This window comes from Polypterus senegalus, chromosome 1, assembly GCF_016835505.1.
Source record: "Polypterus senegalus isolate Bchr_013 chromosome 1, ASM1683550v1, whole genome shotgun sequence".
Taxonomy (NCBI): domain Eukaryota; kingdom Metazoa; phylum Chordata; class Cladistia; order Polypteriformes; family Polypteridae; genus Polypterus; species Polypterus senegalus.
Window position 1 is genome coordinate 24,601,695 of NC_053154.1, and position 15,456 is coordinate 24,617,150.

General features: G+C 36.0%; 1 protein-coding gene across 1 annotated transcript in view; it reads right to left on the bottom strand.

Moving 5' to 3' along the window:
• The window catches only part of ptdss2 (phosphatidylserine synthase 2), a 233,274-nt gene that overhangs the window by 77,002 nt on the left and 140,816 nt on the right, over positions 1 to 15,456 (bottom strand). The window contains exon 4 of the mRNA XM_039744791.1: positions 3,850 to 3,917. Coding sequence (XP_039600725.1) covers positions 3,850 to 3,917 — 68 coding nt within the window. The remainder of the gene's footprint in view (positions 1 to 3,849; positions 3,918 to 15,456) is intronic.

Genomic DNA, 15,456 nt, shown 5'->3' on the forward strand with positions numbered 1-15,456 from the left:
CTGTAAGTGCCATATGGGATGGGTGGGCGGGCATCCCGAACAGTAGAGGGGAAGGTTCCTTACCCAGACGGGAAACCCCAGGTGGATGAACAACCATCTCAACCAAGAAAAAGGTAGGTACCTTACCCAGATGGGAAACTCCAGGTGGATGGACGATAATTAATCTAATTCTGGTGATTTTTGACATACACTATTATAATGTACTGTTACACATTAAATAAAATATTTTCTACTAATGGAACTTTCTTTTGCTTTGTTTTGGAAAGTGAAGGAAGTGGCAGATTTTTCCCACAGATTACTAACTAAATAAATAATAGGCATCCATCACAATTTATCAAGCAAATAATCAAGGAAAGGAAGTGGCTAAACTGCGTATAATGAGCTGTGTTTGCTGAAGGTCAAAAGGACAGAGCCAAAACTTGTTCCCTGATAACTTGAAGAACCTGGTTGCTGGGTGGAGTTTGTTAGATACTTCATGTAGCATTTACAAGCACTGCAAAGTTTTCAAAGTATAGTGTGGTAATTTAAAAGCTGCATTTAAAGATTAACATGTCATTTGTCCTGCTCATACTTACAATTTTGTTGCAACATAAAATGTCGTGTCATTTGATTAAGCAATCACCATCAAAGATGAATATAAAACAAAGGAATATTAAATAGCACAGAGCACTTAATAATTTACTACTGAACCTGTTTCAGTAGCACTGAACATAAGGCACAAACAGAGCAAAATGAAAAACACTTGAAAAAACTCTGCAATTCTGGGTGAAATCTGCATGTTACCGACAACCTGATGTGGGCACAACACATCTCATCTATCATCATGAAGGCTCGCCAATTTATTTTTTTGCGAGAGGCCACTAACATGCACAAAGATTATTATATACTATATTTCCCACTATATAAGTAAAATCATTCCAATACAGATGTAATTGTTAGCTTCCTAGTATATTCATTCATCTACTTCAAGAAAAACAAAAAAAAAATGTTCTGCATCATCACTGCCCTTTCAATATATATCCAAAGAGAATAGCTAGTCTAATTCAAGCTAATATAAAGGTCATTAATACTTAAATAGCAGCTCAATACAACATTGATGTGCCAAAGTATATCCCTGAATCAACAGCCTAGTAGGACCTAGAAACATACGGTTTGTGGCAACAGATGATCACATTGGCTTCCATTTCTGTCATACAAGGACAACAAGATAAGGCTATAGTGGGCATGTGATCACCGAAACCGGAGAACTGAATATGGAGTGGTGGCTCAGTGGCTAAGAATCTGCGCCGGTATCTGGAAGGTTGCCGGTTCAAATCCCATTACTGCCAGAAGGGAATTTGCTCCATTGGGCCCTTAAACAAGGCCCTTAACCTGAAACTGCTGAACAGGTGCTGTACAATAGCTGACCCTGTGCTCTGACCCCAAGGGGTATGCAATAACGACATTTCATTGTACCTGTACAATGACAATATCATTGAATCATCATCATCATTATTATCATTATTATTACTACTATTATTATTGAAAACATGTTACCTGATCTGACAATCTTTGATATTTACTGTAACATGCAGATGGCGACACAGTGGTAGCACTGCTGCCTCGCAGTAAGGAGACCTGGGTTTGCTTCTCAGGTCCTTCCAGCGTTGAGTTTGCATGTTCTCCGTGTCTGCGTGGGTTTCCTCCCACAGTCCAAAGACATGCAGGTTAGGTGCATTGGCAATCCTAAAACTGTCCCTAGTGTATGCTTGGTGTGAGTGTGCCCTGCGGTGGGCTGGCACCCTGCCCATGATTTGTTCCTGCCTTGGGCCCTGTGCTGGCTGGGATTGGCTCCAGCAGACCCCCGTGACCCTGTGTTAGGATATAATGGGTTGGAAAATGACTGACCAACTGACTTTAACACACAGATAGCATAGTCTAAATTTGACACAAACAGTTATAATACACTTATGTCAACAGTACAGGGTGATGGCAGTATTATAATGGTGTGGAAAGAAAGTTTTTGCCACACTTTAGGCTTCTAATGATACTATCCGAAAATAATTTGAGAGCCACCTTCAAACTTAAGCTTTGCTGACCAAGTACGTTCCTTTATGGTCACTTTTTCAAGTGAATACTACACCACGTTACAAAGTGCGCATGACCTCAAACTAATTCACTGAACATGAGAGTGAGATGTGCTAATTCTAATGGCCCAAACAGTACCCAGATATCAACCAAATAGAGTACCTCTGGGATGAGGAGGAATGGAAAACTTGTAGAGTGAACATATTGCTAAGGAATGTTTCAAACAAGTGGTTGAATTAATGCTGTAAACAATAATGGTTCTCAAGGAAAAAGGAAACCCTACCCAGTACTGGACTAGTATACCAATTATGGAGAATGACAACATGTTCTGGTCAGATATACAAATAAGAATTAGAAGAAGTGGCCACTGAGTGGGCTTCAGGCTACTGTATACAAATTGATGTTTTAAAGGAAAACAGACTTTCCTAGCCCTTTCATATACTAAATAGCAAAGGCAATTGGCTTATGAGTGGTATTTCTGATATGCACAAAGCATTTGTTTAATTAAAAAAATAATTAACATATGCAATGCAAGTGTATTGTTTTATCAACGCTATACTGCTTTATTAGAAAGCAAGCTATTAAAAAAAAGAAAAGAAAAAAACTCTTTTTAGATGGTATTATTCATGTTGAATTTCATTTTCCAGTACAGTATTTAAAAACTAAAAAGCACATATAGATTGGCTACAAATATATTTTCCTCCAGGCTATCATTTAATACAGTACTATTTGTCTGAAGTGGTCTGAAGCATTATCTAACTTGCACTGGCCTACACCTACTGACTTGTCTATATATCTAGCAGCATGAAAGCAATCTGATCTAGTGAGATCATTTCCAGTTATCTGCTCAAAATTTTAGAACAGATGGCAAATGTATAAATAGCTTTAGGGAACATCCAAACAACGTCTACTGAGCCAGAAACAAAGCAGGTTCCAAGACACATTCACATAAGTACCCATACTCACTCATACAGGGATTTGCAAACTAAACACACCTTCGATTGTTTGGGATAGAGTGTTGAAGATAAGTAGTAAATTGACAGAATATCTGATGTTAATCATAATCAGGATTCAGAAGTTAACCTGCAGGGAGATCTACTGAAAATTGGGGATAAATTTAAACTATCAAGGATCAGTAATTGCCCAAAATGGAAACTTAGATGCAGAGGTAACCAACAGAGTGCACGGAGGATGGAACAATTGTAAGAATGTGTCAGGAGTATTGTGTGACTAAAGAATTAAAGTGATATTTAAAGGTAAGGTTTTTAAGACAGTGGCAAGACCAGCAATGATGTATGGAGTGGAGACATGGGCAGTGAAGGGGAGTGCTGCAAAAGAACTTGGATATGGCAGAAATGAGAATGTTGAGATGGATATGTGGAGTTTCAAAAATGGACTGAAGAAGAAATGATCAGAAGTATAACACAAGTGGAAGAGATATCTAAGAATGTACAGCAAAGTAGTTTGAAGTGGTATGGACTGGTGATGAGGTGAGGCAATGAATATGTGAGCCAAAGAGTAATGGACACTGCAGTATAGGGGAAGAGAAAGCAATGGAGACCAAAGCAGTAGTGGATGGATAAAGTTAAAGAAGAACTGAAGGAAAAGGGCCTGACTGGCACGGAGGTTCAAGACCGAGCTGTAGACAGAAGATTGATCAAGCACATTGACCCGAAATAGAAGTGGGAAACGATGAAGAGGAAGAAGAAAAATAAGACATATTATGATAATGACTATTACAATGAAAGTCTCAAAATAGTACATAGCTTTGTAACAGCTTACCTGAAACAGAATGAATATGAGGAAGAGTTCATAAACCACACTGACACAGAGCCAAAAACGCCAATAAGCTATAAAGGAAAGCAAAATGACAAGTTAGCCAGCAGATATAAACAAACAGCAAATAAAAAAACACATTCAAAAAAGGCATTGTTTATTTTTTATGTTGGAAATGCAGAGCTTAGAGAATTCTATTTCCTTCATTCTTAGTGAATTCTAACTATTCAGACAAGATTAAGATACAAACCTTTAAACCTTCTAATCTGGATATGTCAAGAAACACCAGCCAGTCCACCACCTACTTTCATTGTTATAAACAATCAGGTCTAAATGCAAAATATTGTACACTGAAGGCATGATTTGCCAAAATGTCCTTTCATTACTGGTGATCTGTATTACAAGTGCTGCCTAATGAATGTTCAACTCCACAGTTTAAAAATAAAAGAAGGAAGAAAACAACACCAGAATTAATCTGAATACTTTGTATAAGATTACTGAACTTTCTGAATCAAAGTGCCTTTTCTACCATCAGAATAAACACCAAAGTTGGTGTAAGCCAAACACTGCACATTATTCCAAAACACACAATCCCCACTGTGAAGCATGGTGGTGGTAGCATCATGCTGTAGATATACTTATCCATAGCAGCCCTTGGAAGGCTTCTAAGGACAGAAAATGCTGCAAATGACAGTGTTATCCTGGAGAAAAACATAATGCAGCCCCAAGAAACCTGCATTTTAGGATATTTTTTTTTCTAACAAAACAATGATCCTAAGAATTAAATCAAAGCTACATAGGAATGGCTGAAAGACAATAATATGAATGCCCTGGAGTGGCCAAGTCAGAGTCCTCATCTCAATCCAATGGAGAACATGTAGCTGGGCTTGAAAGGGGCTGCTGACTCTTGATCAACATGCAGCCTGACAGAGTTTGAGCAATTTTGAAAAAAAAAAAAAAAGAATGTAGAAAAATTGAAACGAACACTGATTTACAAAGCTGTAAGAGAGAGACCTAAGCACACAGACTCAAGACTGTCATAGCTGCAAAAGATGCTCCTGTTAAATACTGACTGCAATTACTTTGTGTTTTACATTTGTGATTAATTTACACTATTTTGCACAGATCTGTTTTCAGTTTAACATTAAAGAGAATTCTGTTGATCAGTGCCAAAAAAGCCAAATTAAATCTACTGTGAATCAGTGTTATATAAAAAGAAAATGTGAAAACTTTCAAGGTGGTGAATAATTTTATAGGTATTGTTCCTTTTTACAACTCAACAGGACTAAATGAAAGTGCTGCATTGAATATATCAGAAGGTATCAGAAGCACTATGTAACTACCGGTAAGTACTTTTCTGGATATAATATTTGTATTTGTTTTTAGCTGGGGCTAATATTATTACTTCACTTGAGCTGCTCACTGTTGAGCATGCTACATGCAGTCCTTGGTGGTGAAGCTTGAAGGATATTGCAGCAGACCTCTGTATTAAAGTGGTATTCTGTAATGTAAAGTTGATTTATTCAAAACTAAAAATTAGTACTTTCTCAGTATACAGAAGATTTGAACAAATGTCTACCAGCAAAAAAAAAAAAAAGTTAGTAATTCCCTTTTACTCACTCAAACCCCCTCTTTTTATCAGTCTGAAGAACAGCATCTCCAACTATAGAAAAAAAATCACACTTCATTCTGTTCAATCTTGGCTTGTGTCCATTGATTAATTTGCAGTGTTTTTTTTTTTTATTTCTGCTTTTCTTTCTTTTTTTTACTTCAAAAAGTGCTTAACACTGATTGGTATTGAGGATTTAATGATGGACAACAGTTTTGACCTTTTCAAAAATGCAAGGCTGTGAAATAAGAAAATCTAGTGTATTCAGTTTATTTCAGATTTACTGTCACATTCGACAAACCCCAAGTCTGTCAAAATGATCGACAACGCTATGTATATATTTTTTGGAGCTAACTGCAGCCCTGCTGGGATCAATGGATGTCACTAAAGGGGAGTTGAAGAAACAGCAGGATTTTCGCCATAGCCAGAAGTGCTGCTGGAAGGAGATCACTGGATACCTGGAGCACTTCTGGGTGCTTTATATAAGAAGCTAGCTGCCACTACTTCTGAGAGCCAGAGCTGGGAGGAGGTGGCCAAAGCTTGTCAGGGGAGGAGTGGAGGTGAAGAGAGAGAGAGAGAGAGAGAGAGAGAGAGAGAGAGAGAGAGAGAGAGAGAGAGAGAGAGAGAGAGAGAGAGAGAAAGAAAGAAAGAAAGAAAGAAAGAAAGAAAGAAAGAAAGAAAGAAAGAAAGAAAGAAAGAAAGAAAGAAAGAAAAGAAAGAAGAAAGAAAGAAAGAAAGAAAGAAAGAAAGAAAGAAAGAAAAAGAAGTACTTTGTTGCTTTGTGCCTTGTTGGTGCTTGAGTGAACAATTGGGAAGCATTTCCCCTCATAATAAACGTGTGCTGTGTGGAGAAACAGAGAGGCAGGGACCTGCTTTAAAACAGTTCTTGTGGCAACCCTAACATAAGCAGACACCAGGCACAAGCTTCTCTATTATTGATTGACTGTTTGACTGGCTGTATTATTTGTCCTATGAGTCTGTATCCTTGCTATTTTATGTTTCTGCTGCTGAATTCATTTGAATTTCTCTTTGGGATTAATAAAGTTTATCTAATCTAATCTTAAACAACTTTGAACTCCTTTACACATTGTCCTTTTACTTTTAATATTTAAATGGGATTTTTGATTCACTGCATATATTCATGTGGCAAATCAAAAACCAAGGTTATTTTCATCTGATCTTAGACAAATGCAGTGGCTACAGGTTTTTATTCTGTTTTATAATTTGAACCCACTTAACTGTTGCTAACAGAGTATGTTTTATTATTAGTTTAAGTGCTTTGAGCATGGCATAGGTGCTATATAAACAGAATTTATTATTCAAAGTATTTTCAGAACAGATAGCAAATGTATGAATAGCTTTGGGGAACAACCAAACACTTACTTCCCTGAACAAAGAGCAAAGGAGATCCTAAGGCACATTCATGCAAGTACCTATACTCATTCATACAGAGATCATTTACTTTCTTGCTACTGTCAATACTGAACCTAAGCCAAGACATAGGATAGTTTTATGTGGTGTGTGTATATGATTTATGAAATTGTGTTTGCATTAAGGAATTCCCTCACTATGTGTCATGTTTTCAAAATGGCTACTTTTTGCAGTTTTCTTTCTGTGTATTTGTTTATATGTAATGTCTGTAGGAATTTGTTTAATATACAGTATGTGGGATAATGCCAGTGGTTGAAACAAAAATGAGTACATTTATCACTTTTGTCCATTCTCCACAAGCAGCTTATTTGTTATGTCATATCTGTGTATTTATGCATTTTATTTGCATATATATTTTGCACGTTCTGTGCATTTGGTATGGCAATGTCAATAATACAGCATATGTAGTTTTACTCGGTTTGTCTTATAGTGTTATTCTGAATGTGTTAGGGTGGAGAGTGTTGTCTTTCTGTACATCTCTGTCCCAGTATAATTTGTGTGTGGTGGAGGTGTATATATATATATAACCTGGTTTGTGTGTATACTAGTTTGTACAGCAGTGCCAGTTCCTGATGTGTAATGTTTGCCATCCGATTGTGTCTGTGCCAGTAGTTTACAACCTGACGTGATATGATTGGGTCATTTCTTGTTCCTTGTGGCAGTGTCTGCATGTACTGTTTGTAATGTAGTATCTTTAAGTGTTTATTTTCTGTAGTTTATTGTGTTTATAAATTTATATTATATGGTTAGCATAAACCCTTCGGTCTTGGCAAACAGTTACCACAGCTTAGCCAGGTATTTGACATAACCTTATCCACACAAGGCTGATTAAGTTCATTTGGGTGTCTGTCATGCAATGTTTTTTAGGTCTATACTTGAGTTTTAAGTGGTGTGGTTGTTATGACTTCTATGTTGATGTCCACAGTATGTCGGTGAAGTGATGTGTAGTTTGAGTCTGTATGGATTATTGCTTTGTGTAATATGTTGATGTATTCTGTTTTTTGTGGAAAAATTATTTAATTTGTTCACAGTGTATAAATTTGTCCTGTTGGAACACAAGGTATTTGTATATCCATGGCCATGGCCTAAACTTAATTGCCATTTTCAAGGTTATAACCAAATTCTATAAATATTCCCTTCTATAAATTGTTTTACATTTGTCTAGGTAAAATTCCATGCATATGTATTGTGAATATGTTTCAATTATATCTAGTAACTGTTCTAATTGTTTGTTTGCTCCTGCATATATCTTTAACTCATAAATATAGAATAGATGTGATAGGGTGTATTGTCAGTGTTGATTTTTGACTTTGTATCCATATTGTGTGTTTTTAAATCTGTTTGGCAGTAGGTTGTGAGCAAGACAGAACCAGAGACAGCCAAGTTAGTCCCCGTAGAATATGCCTTGTCTTATTTGTACTGTTGAGTCTGTTTGCACTGATGTGTTGTTGATACACATATGTAGTGTTGTTTCCCTGTGTTCCAATAGTGTTAGAGTATAGGGTGTACAAGTCTAATATTTCTACTTAGCAACATACGTTTCTACTAGCCCTCGTATGTGGGACACTATGATTTTTTTTTGTAGTTAATGAATCCTATGTGTAAATTTTTGTATTGTTTGTATGAGTGGTGGAATATCACAGAGTCAATTACAGATTGTTCCTTACAACATGTGTGTCTTGCCTTTAGCAGTGTTTTTGTTTTTCTTTAAGTATTACATTGTCTGTGATATGTGTATATATTTTGTTTATTATGCAAACAGTAAGTATGTTGCAAAGTGTAGGCAGAAGCGCGATAGGTCTATATTTATGGGGATTTGTTGTGTTTTTAATTTGGGTTGCATACAGTATATGTGATTCCTTCTGTTAAAACTAGGGTGTTTCTTGTAAGCTGTGTATAATGTGTGTCAATTTGTCTGCAGAGCTGTGAACTTCTTATACCAGAAACTGTAAACTATATCTATGCCTGGGTCCTTCCATATGTGCGTTTTCCTTATGGTTTCTGTTAGATCTGTTAAGGTGATTTGTGTGATGTACATTGGCGGTATATTTTCTGTGTTTTGTCACTACTCCTTGACCCAAGCTGCTGTGCTACTAACCTGAACCCCATTAGGCCAGAGAGGAAAACAAGTACTGAGTGTGGTTTTCCAGTGATGGTGTGCCACTGGTTTTTACTAATGTGTTATTCAGTATTTCTCTGTAGTACAGCTTTTCATAATTTTGGAACTGTTGGTTGTGCGGTTTCCACAGTATACATACTTTTTACCCTTTAAAACTCTTTGTTTAAACTACAAGGTTTTGTTTAAGAGTATGTGCCTACACGTTCATTGTGCTTTTCAAGTTCTTTATCCTCTTAAATATGTGATTACTATTGTTTGCACTTTTCCTGATGAATTGTTCTTCTGAACTGTGTTGATCAGCCTAAATCAAGTCTAATGCTCTTAATCTGTGTTTCCCGATGATGCTCCCAGGTGGGTTTCCTGGGTTGGTGTTATGCTGTTGTGCTCTGTCTATCTCACGTTTTCATTGTAATTCGTGTGACGGTGGAGACTGCAGATGCATATGCACATCTGTAAGTGTTTCAAGTTTATCCATGTATTGTGGAAGTAGTGTATATTTTCTTTAATGAGTTTTTGTTAGTGACAGTTTCTTTGCATTTAGTAGTTTTGGTAAGGGGATGCTGGGTAGTCTGTCCTTGTGTATTATATGAGTGTTTGCTCAATGTACTCTGTCAGTTTGTGTAGTACTATAAAATCCTTGATGGTTAGTGTCTTGGTAGGTTCATCAGTGACACTTTCTGTTGTTGTAGCGTCCACTGTTCTAGGTGTGTATTGTTGGGTGTGTTAACTATCTGCCTGTGTGTCGCAGGAGTATGTGTTGTCATTGGTATTGCACATTTTTATAAGTTAGCAAAAACGTGCTGTTTTATTGGCTTGATTCTTGTTTCTGGGATTAGGTTAAGTGTGAGGATAGTTTATCACTGATCTGTGATTCTTATTTCTGTGATTTGTATGTTTGAATATTTCTTTGTAAAAGCAGTGTGTAATTTGTGTCTGCAATGTTTTGTGTCTGTTTCTAATTCTATGATTGTATAGTATTTACACATGATGAACTTACTAACTTTTGTCCATTTCATGTTCTAATATGTCTTACCTGCTTAGGTGGTCATTGGCTTGTGGAACCCTGAAACAGCCACAGAAGTTTGGATCTGGTGATAAGGCCCACCACTCCATGTAGAGGCCATTGCAGTAGCCATACTTGGGCTAGTGCTACCAGTAGCCAAGGAAGATTATAGCTCATTTTTCTGAAAGCGGTCTTCTACGTAAGTTACAAATGCTGTCCTATTTATTCTGTTCGAAAACCAAGACAGTATGAATTCCATTTCTTAATAAAACCATATTTTAAAAATGTAATATCTCTTTCTGGAGTGGGTAATAGTCTACCTTTAGTGTGTCCCCTTCCCTTGACCTTACAAGCATGGGTAGCCCTTGCAGAATCATAAAGCTCCTGCTGGTATCAATATAATTATTATTATTAAATCATTCATTTCAGATGCTTATTCACAATCAGAATGCAGATTTATTTAATTCTTAAAAGTATTTAACTGCTTCTTTTCTTATTTACCAATTAAACCTCCTACCAATGTGAAGTTAATTTTAAACAGGTCAGCATGATGGCAAAGGTGTTAGCACTGCTGCTTCTCAGCTCCTGGAGACTGGCATTAAATCAGTACCTGCCTGTGTTGAGCAGGGTAGGCAAGGATACTGACAACCAATTATTTCCTGTGTCAAATTTTCAGATTCTGCTAACAATAACACTACAAACACAACTACACATGTCAAACAGCCCTTTTGGGTATCATAGCTTGTTCTCCACCAATCTTCAGAGATTCAGAGATTAAGCAGGATATTTCTAGATGGCTATCAAGTGTCTTCCAAGTTGTTTTGCAATTTGTGACCATATCAAAAAAACATAACAGCAAAATTCAAATATGATTAGTTCATCTGAAACTATAACTTGTAATTGGTTACAAAGAGTAGCAAGCTATATTTTATGCTTTCACGTAGTACAAGTTTTTTGAAATTTGTCTTTGAAATTTGAACTCTACTGAAATGCTTTGCCTTGAGGGCTCCACCTTGACAATTAGCATGTCAGCCCACGGCTTTTTTCCAGAAAACAGAAGCTCACACTTCTTCATTCTTGTACACGCACTTCACACAGGTGTGATTTAGCCAAAGCCTATGCCAGAGGCTGGACAGGAAAGTACTTCAGATGGAACGCCATTTCATCGCAGGGCACATCCACTCATACAAGCCAGTGATTTGAGAGTCGCTAATCAAATGGAGAGCAGGAAATAAATAAACTAAAGCAGGGGAATTATCCTGGCTTCACATGCAGTCTGATTCAGCCAGTTTGAGGGTCAGGAATCCTTAGTTCAGTCATCTGACACCTAGCATCCTGAAGGAATCTTATGAACTTTCTTTAAGGGTGCATCATGGAATGATAACAACAAACAAAATACAATTATATATATATATATATATATATATATATATATATATATATATATATATATATATATAAATAAATAAATCATTGTACTCAAAGAGTTCCAGTGTTGAGGCAGAGAGCGGCTATGTGACAAAGAAGCAGTGTAGGACTGACTTCTTCACAGCTGAAAAGTCTTTTTTGTTTCCAATTTCTGTGCAGATGCCTTCTTTTATCAAGAAGATAGAAACTGCTGAAAGTATTATTAATTCATAGGGTCGTGTTTTGTGGGGATGGCTCCATTAAGGCTTGTTTTTGCTTATACCTGGCACATGGCTAATTATGCATGCGGTAAGCATGCTTAAATGTTCTGTTTATGGCTGCTACAGCTGTGTAATGTTATGCTGACCTTCCAAAGCATCATGGGGAGCTGGGAAAAAATAGTCATATTCAGCAAACAAAATCAGCGGCAAAGACTGCATACTATATTCACTGTGAAAAACAATTTAGTGGTGATTGACAAAATTTTCCAATGTTTATTATTTTTGTGCATTAATATTACAGTATCTGCCACTTTTATACATACATTCTCATTTTAGAATATATTTATTATAGTACATTTTTGGATTATGTATCATTATTTTGCCATGAAAATAATTTTATAATTATTTTGATGGCATGGTGGTAGCTGAAGTGGAACCACAAAATCTATGTAAAGTGCTTTGAGTACTTACAGAAGCATTCAGTAAATGCAATTAATTATTTTTAATTAATTTTAATCTTTGCAGAAATTTTGTTCAGGGTCTGCTTGTTAGACATTCACATTTCAGGTATTATTTTCATGGGTGATCCCATACTGATTTCAGCATGTCACATGGATTGACAGCAACACAAAATGTGACACCATAGTCATTAATGTAATAAAAGATGGTGGTGTGAACCACTTCATGTTTGAATTTTGGATCGATCAATGACTCACATACATTAAAAAAGATCCACAAAAGGGTAGGGCTAAAAACACATGACCGAAATACAACATAAAACTGCAAGCTGGGCAATGACCTTGGTAGGAGCTGAGTTTGAGTTAAGAATAATGTTTTGGATTAAGGAAGAATAGGGCAAAAGAAAATAAATAAGAAAAGATTTCACTTGGTAATAAAGGCTCTAGTATCACATTGGCTAACATTTTTATTTTTACATGGTTTCAAAAGATATAATGTATGTTTGTTTCAAGACTATTTTTAAATGGAATTTAAAGAAATAATCTTATTAGACTGCCCAGCATGTATTTATTTTAAAATGCTCAAAGGGTGCTGGGTGGTAACTTCCCTGAGGTCACCAGAACTGTTACTCTATCTGATTTTTCTTTGTAATTGTGAACCTCACAGTGGTTTAGTTTCTTTACATATGCTATTGACTAGAGTTTTATTTTCATCTCCTCCACTGTCAACTGAGCATGTCTCAATATTGCAAATGGACGTATGCTTATGCATTCACATGGTCTTGGATTATTCAGTGATCCAATTTGAGATGTGTTTACTTGGGCTTCCGCTCAGTCTATTTGGAAATACTTAAGGTCTGTGTTGATTTGTTACTTTGTCAGCAAAGATAAAATTAGCATTTTTAACAGAAGTAACGAGCAAAATAAATATATTAAATGTGTATCACTTAACTCTAAACAATTTGACCAAAAAAATGAAATTTCTGGCTGGCCAAGGTATATGTTTTACTTTATACAACTGACTAAGGTGAAGGGCCAGTGTTGCGTCACAACTCAAACAATTTGGGAAGCTTTATTTTCTTAGTTCACATTGAATTTCCTACACAGAAACATGTATTTGCCATCTCTTTGAAAGCATGTAAATGCATCATTAGAATACTGTAGATGGCCTTGATTTTTTTTTTTTTTTTAAATAAGTGATATATGTTTAAATCCTTTCTTTTATTCATTATACATGTAAACTTGTTTAAGTGCTCTGAGCCTGTACTCCGAGATGAGCACCACATAAAATGAATTAAACTTGAAATGTTGAGCTCATGTATAATTAAAGACAAATAAAATGGTGCAAAAGCAATAAAACTGCAATACAACAAATGTGGAATGACACATACCAAGTGAACAATTAGTACGCAATCATCATTAGTTATTTTGTGCAATAAAATCTTGTTAAATTAAAACTGCAAATAACACTTCTATTGACAGAAACATGCAAATAAGTGTTTTCTTCATAATTTTACTATTAGGAATTTGACATTTGTTAAGACAATTTTTAACTGTGTGTTGCCATTACAGGTGTCTAGTTTATATGATGATACTTAGTTGCTGGGCAAATGAACTATGTACCTACCACTTGACCCATGACATAATGGAGACCATCCTACATATGATGGTAAATTAGTTTTAAAACCTAGTTATGTGAGGAATATTTCTAGTTTAGGATCTTCTGGTAAATGATTTGTTTAGCAACTATAATTTAAACTCTTTTGTTCCTTGACAAATTGTTTTTGCTTGTTTACTGTTATGATTTACGTAACACCTGTCCATACTTTTGTTTAACCCCAAAACATTTTTGTGACTCAATAGTATCAGTTAAATCAGCTAGATTACATACTGTATATATCTATCATTATAATGCATCTCTGGTGTCTGCTCATACGTATTTGAGAAGCGTATGGCAGCCACCAACCTGCAGTTAGAATTGAAACTGGCAGCTTGTAATGAACCAGCAAGAAAAAGTGAAAAGATGGTGACATGCCTCACTACCATAAAGTATAAATAAACTTTAGTATTCCAGGATGCTACCAAAGATGTGACAGTCTCATGAAGGAGACAGTCAGTTGACTTCACACATGCCATTGCCACCACTATGTTGATCACTTCTTGAAGATGCACAGGTCTCAGGGCTGGCAATTTTTTGTTTTCTCCAATTCATTTTGATAAAGAACTTCGAACAATATAAAAAATGAATAAGTAAAGCACAGTGGCTAAAAAAAGTGGTATATTGATTGAAGTTCCATGGACGCCAGTATAGTATAACCCTATTTCACACAATCTTATGGCTGTATAGCCTACTGAATGATGTAAAACCTGATCTAAACACATAGCTCCATCTACCAACAGTAAGAAATCAGCTCTTTGTTCTTAGTGAAATGAGAATATGCCAGGGAATGGTCAATCTCATTTACTTTGATACAATGCCTTTAACAGGGCATCACTAAGAGGAACCTTACAAAAGAAAAGAAAGAATATAATACAAAGCAACACATAATCTAAATTAGCATCAAAATAATTTCCCTTTGGGGTTAACCCATATCATTTGTGTATCACACCATGGAAAGAGAGTTCATCTCTCTTAGGTTCAGAGATGACACCAAAGACAGGCAGGTGACACTGACATGAAATTCATCCTAGTTTTGTGCGTTAATGACCCTGACAGGAGAAGAGTGTTGTCTGTCTTTAGGCATGAAATCCAAGACTCACATAACACCCATGCGGAAAGCTTTAACAGATATTCTCCTGACATCAAGAACAGAGCAGGAACACATAAGCCTTTAAGTGAAGACTAGTAGGCTTTGTGAGCTTGAAAAACACAAACTTTCGTACAAGCTATCAGTAGGTAAAATTGTTGCTGAATTGTATGACCCATTGTACACACATTTGTCATCTCATCTGAAATTCAGATGTATGGTGCATGTTAGTCTGACTGACTTTATTTGAAGAAAAAAAAATTACAACTATGTCAGATCTCATGTAGCAAATATGAAGCTTGATATAACCAAAATGAAACAAAATTTACAGCCTGAAGGTAATTCAACATAAAGTCACTTAGTCAAATACAATTGCTGACACACTACATGAATGGACACCAGCCTTCTAGGTCTTGTGTAAATATACACTGCCTGTCAAACGTTTAAGAATACCTCAGTGTTTCTTCAAATTTAATCAACTGAAATGCCATTAATGACCTAAAATAGCAAAAAGGTAAGCAGCAAACTGCTAGATGTTTAAATTTAAAGCTTAGGTTAGCAAAAACTAAAAAAAAAAAAAAAGGAATTTCAGAATATTACAAATGGGCTTTCTTCAGG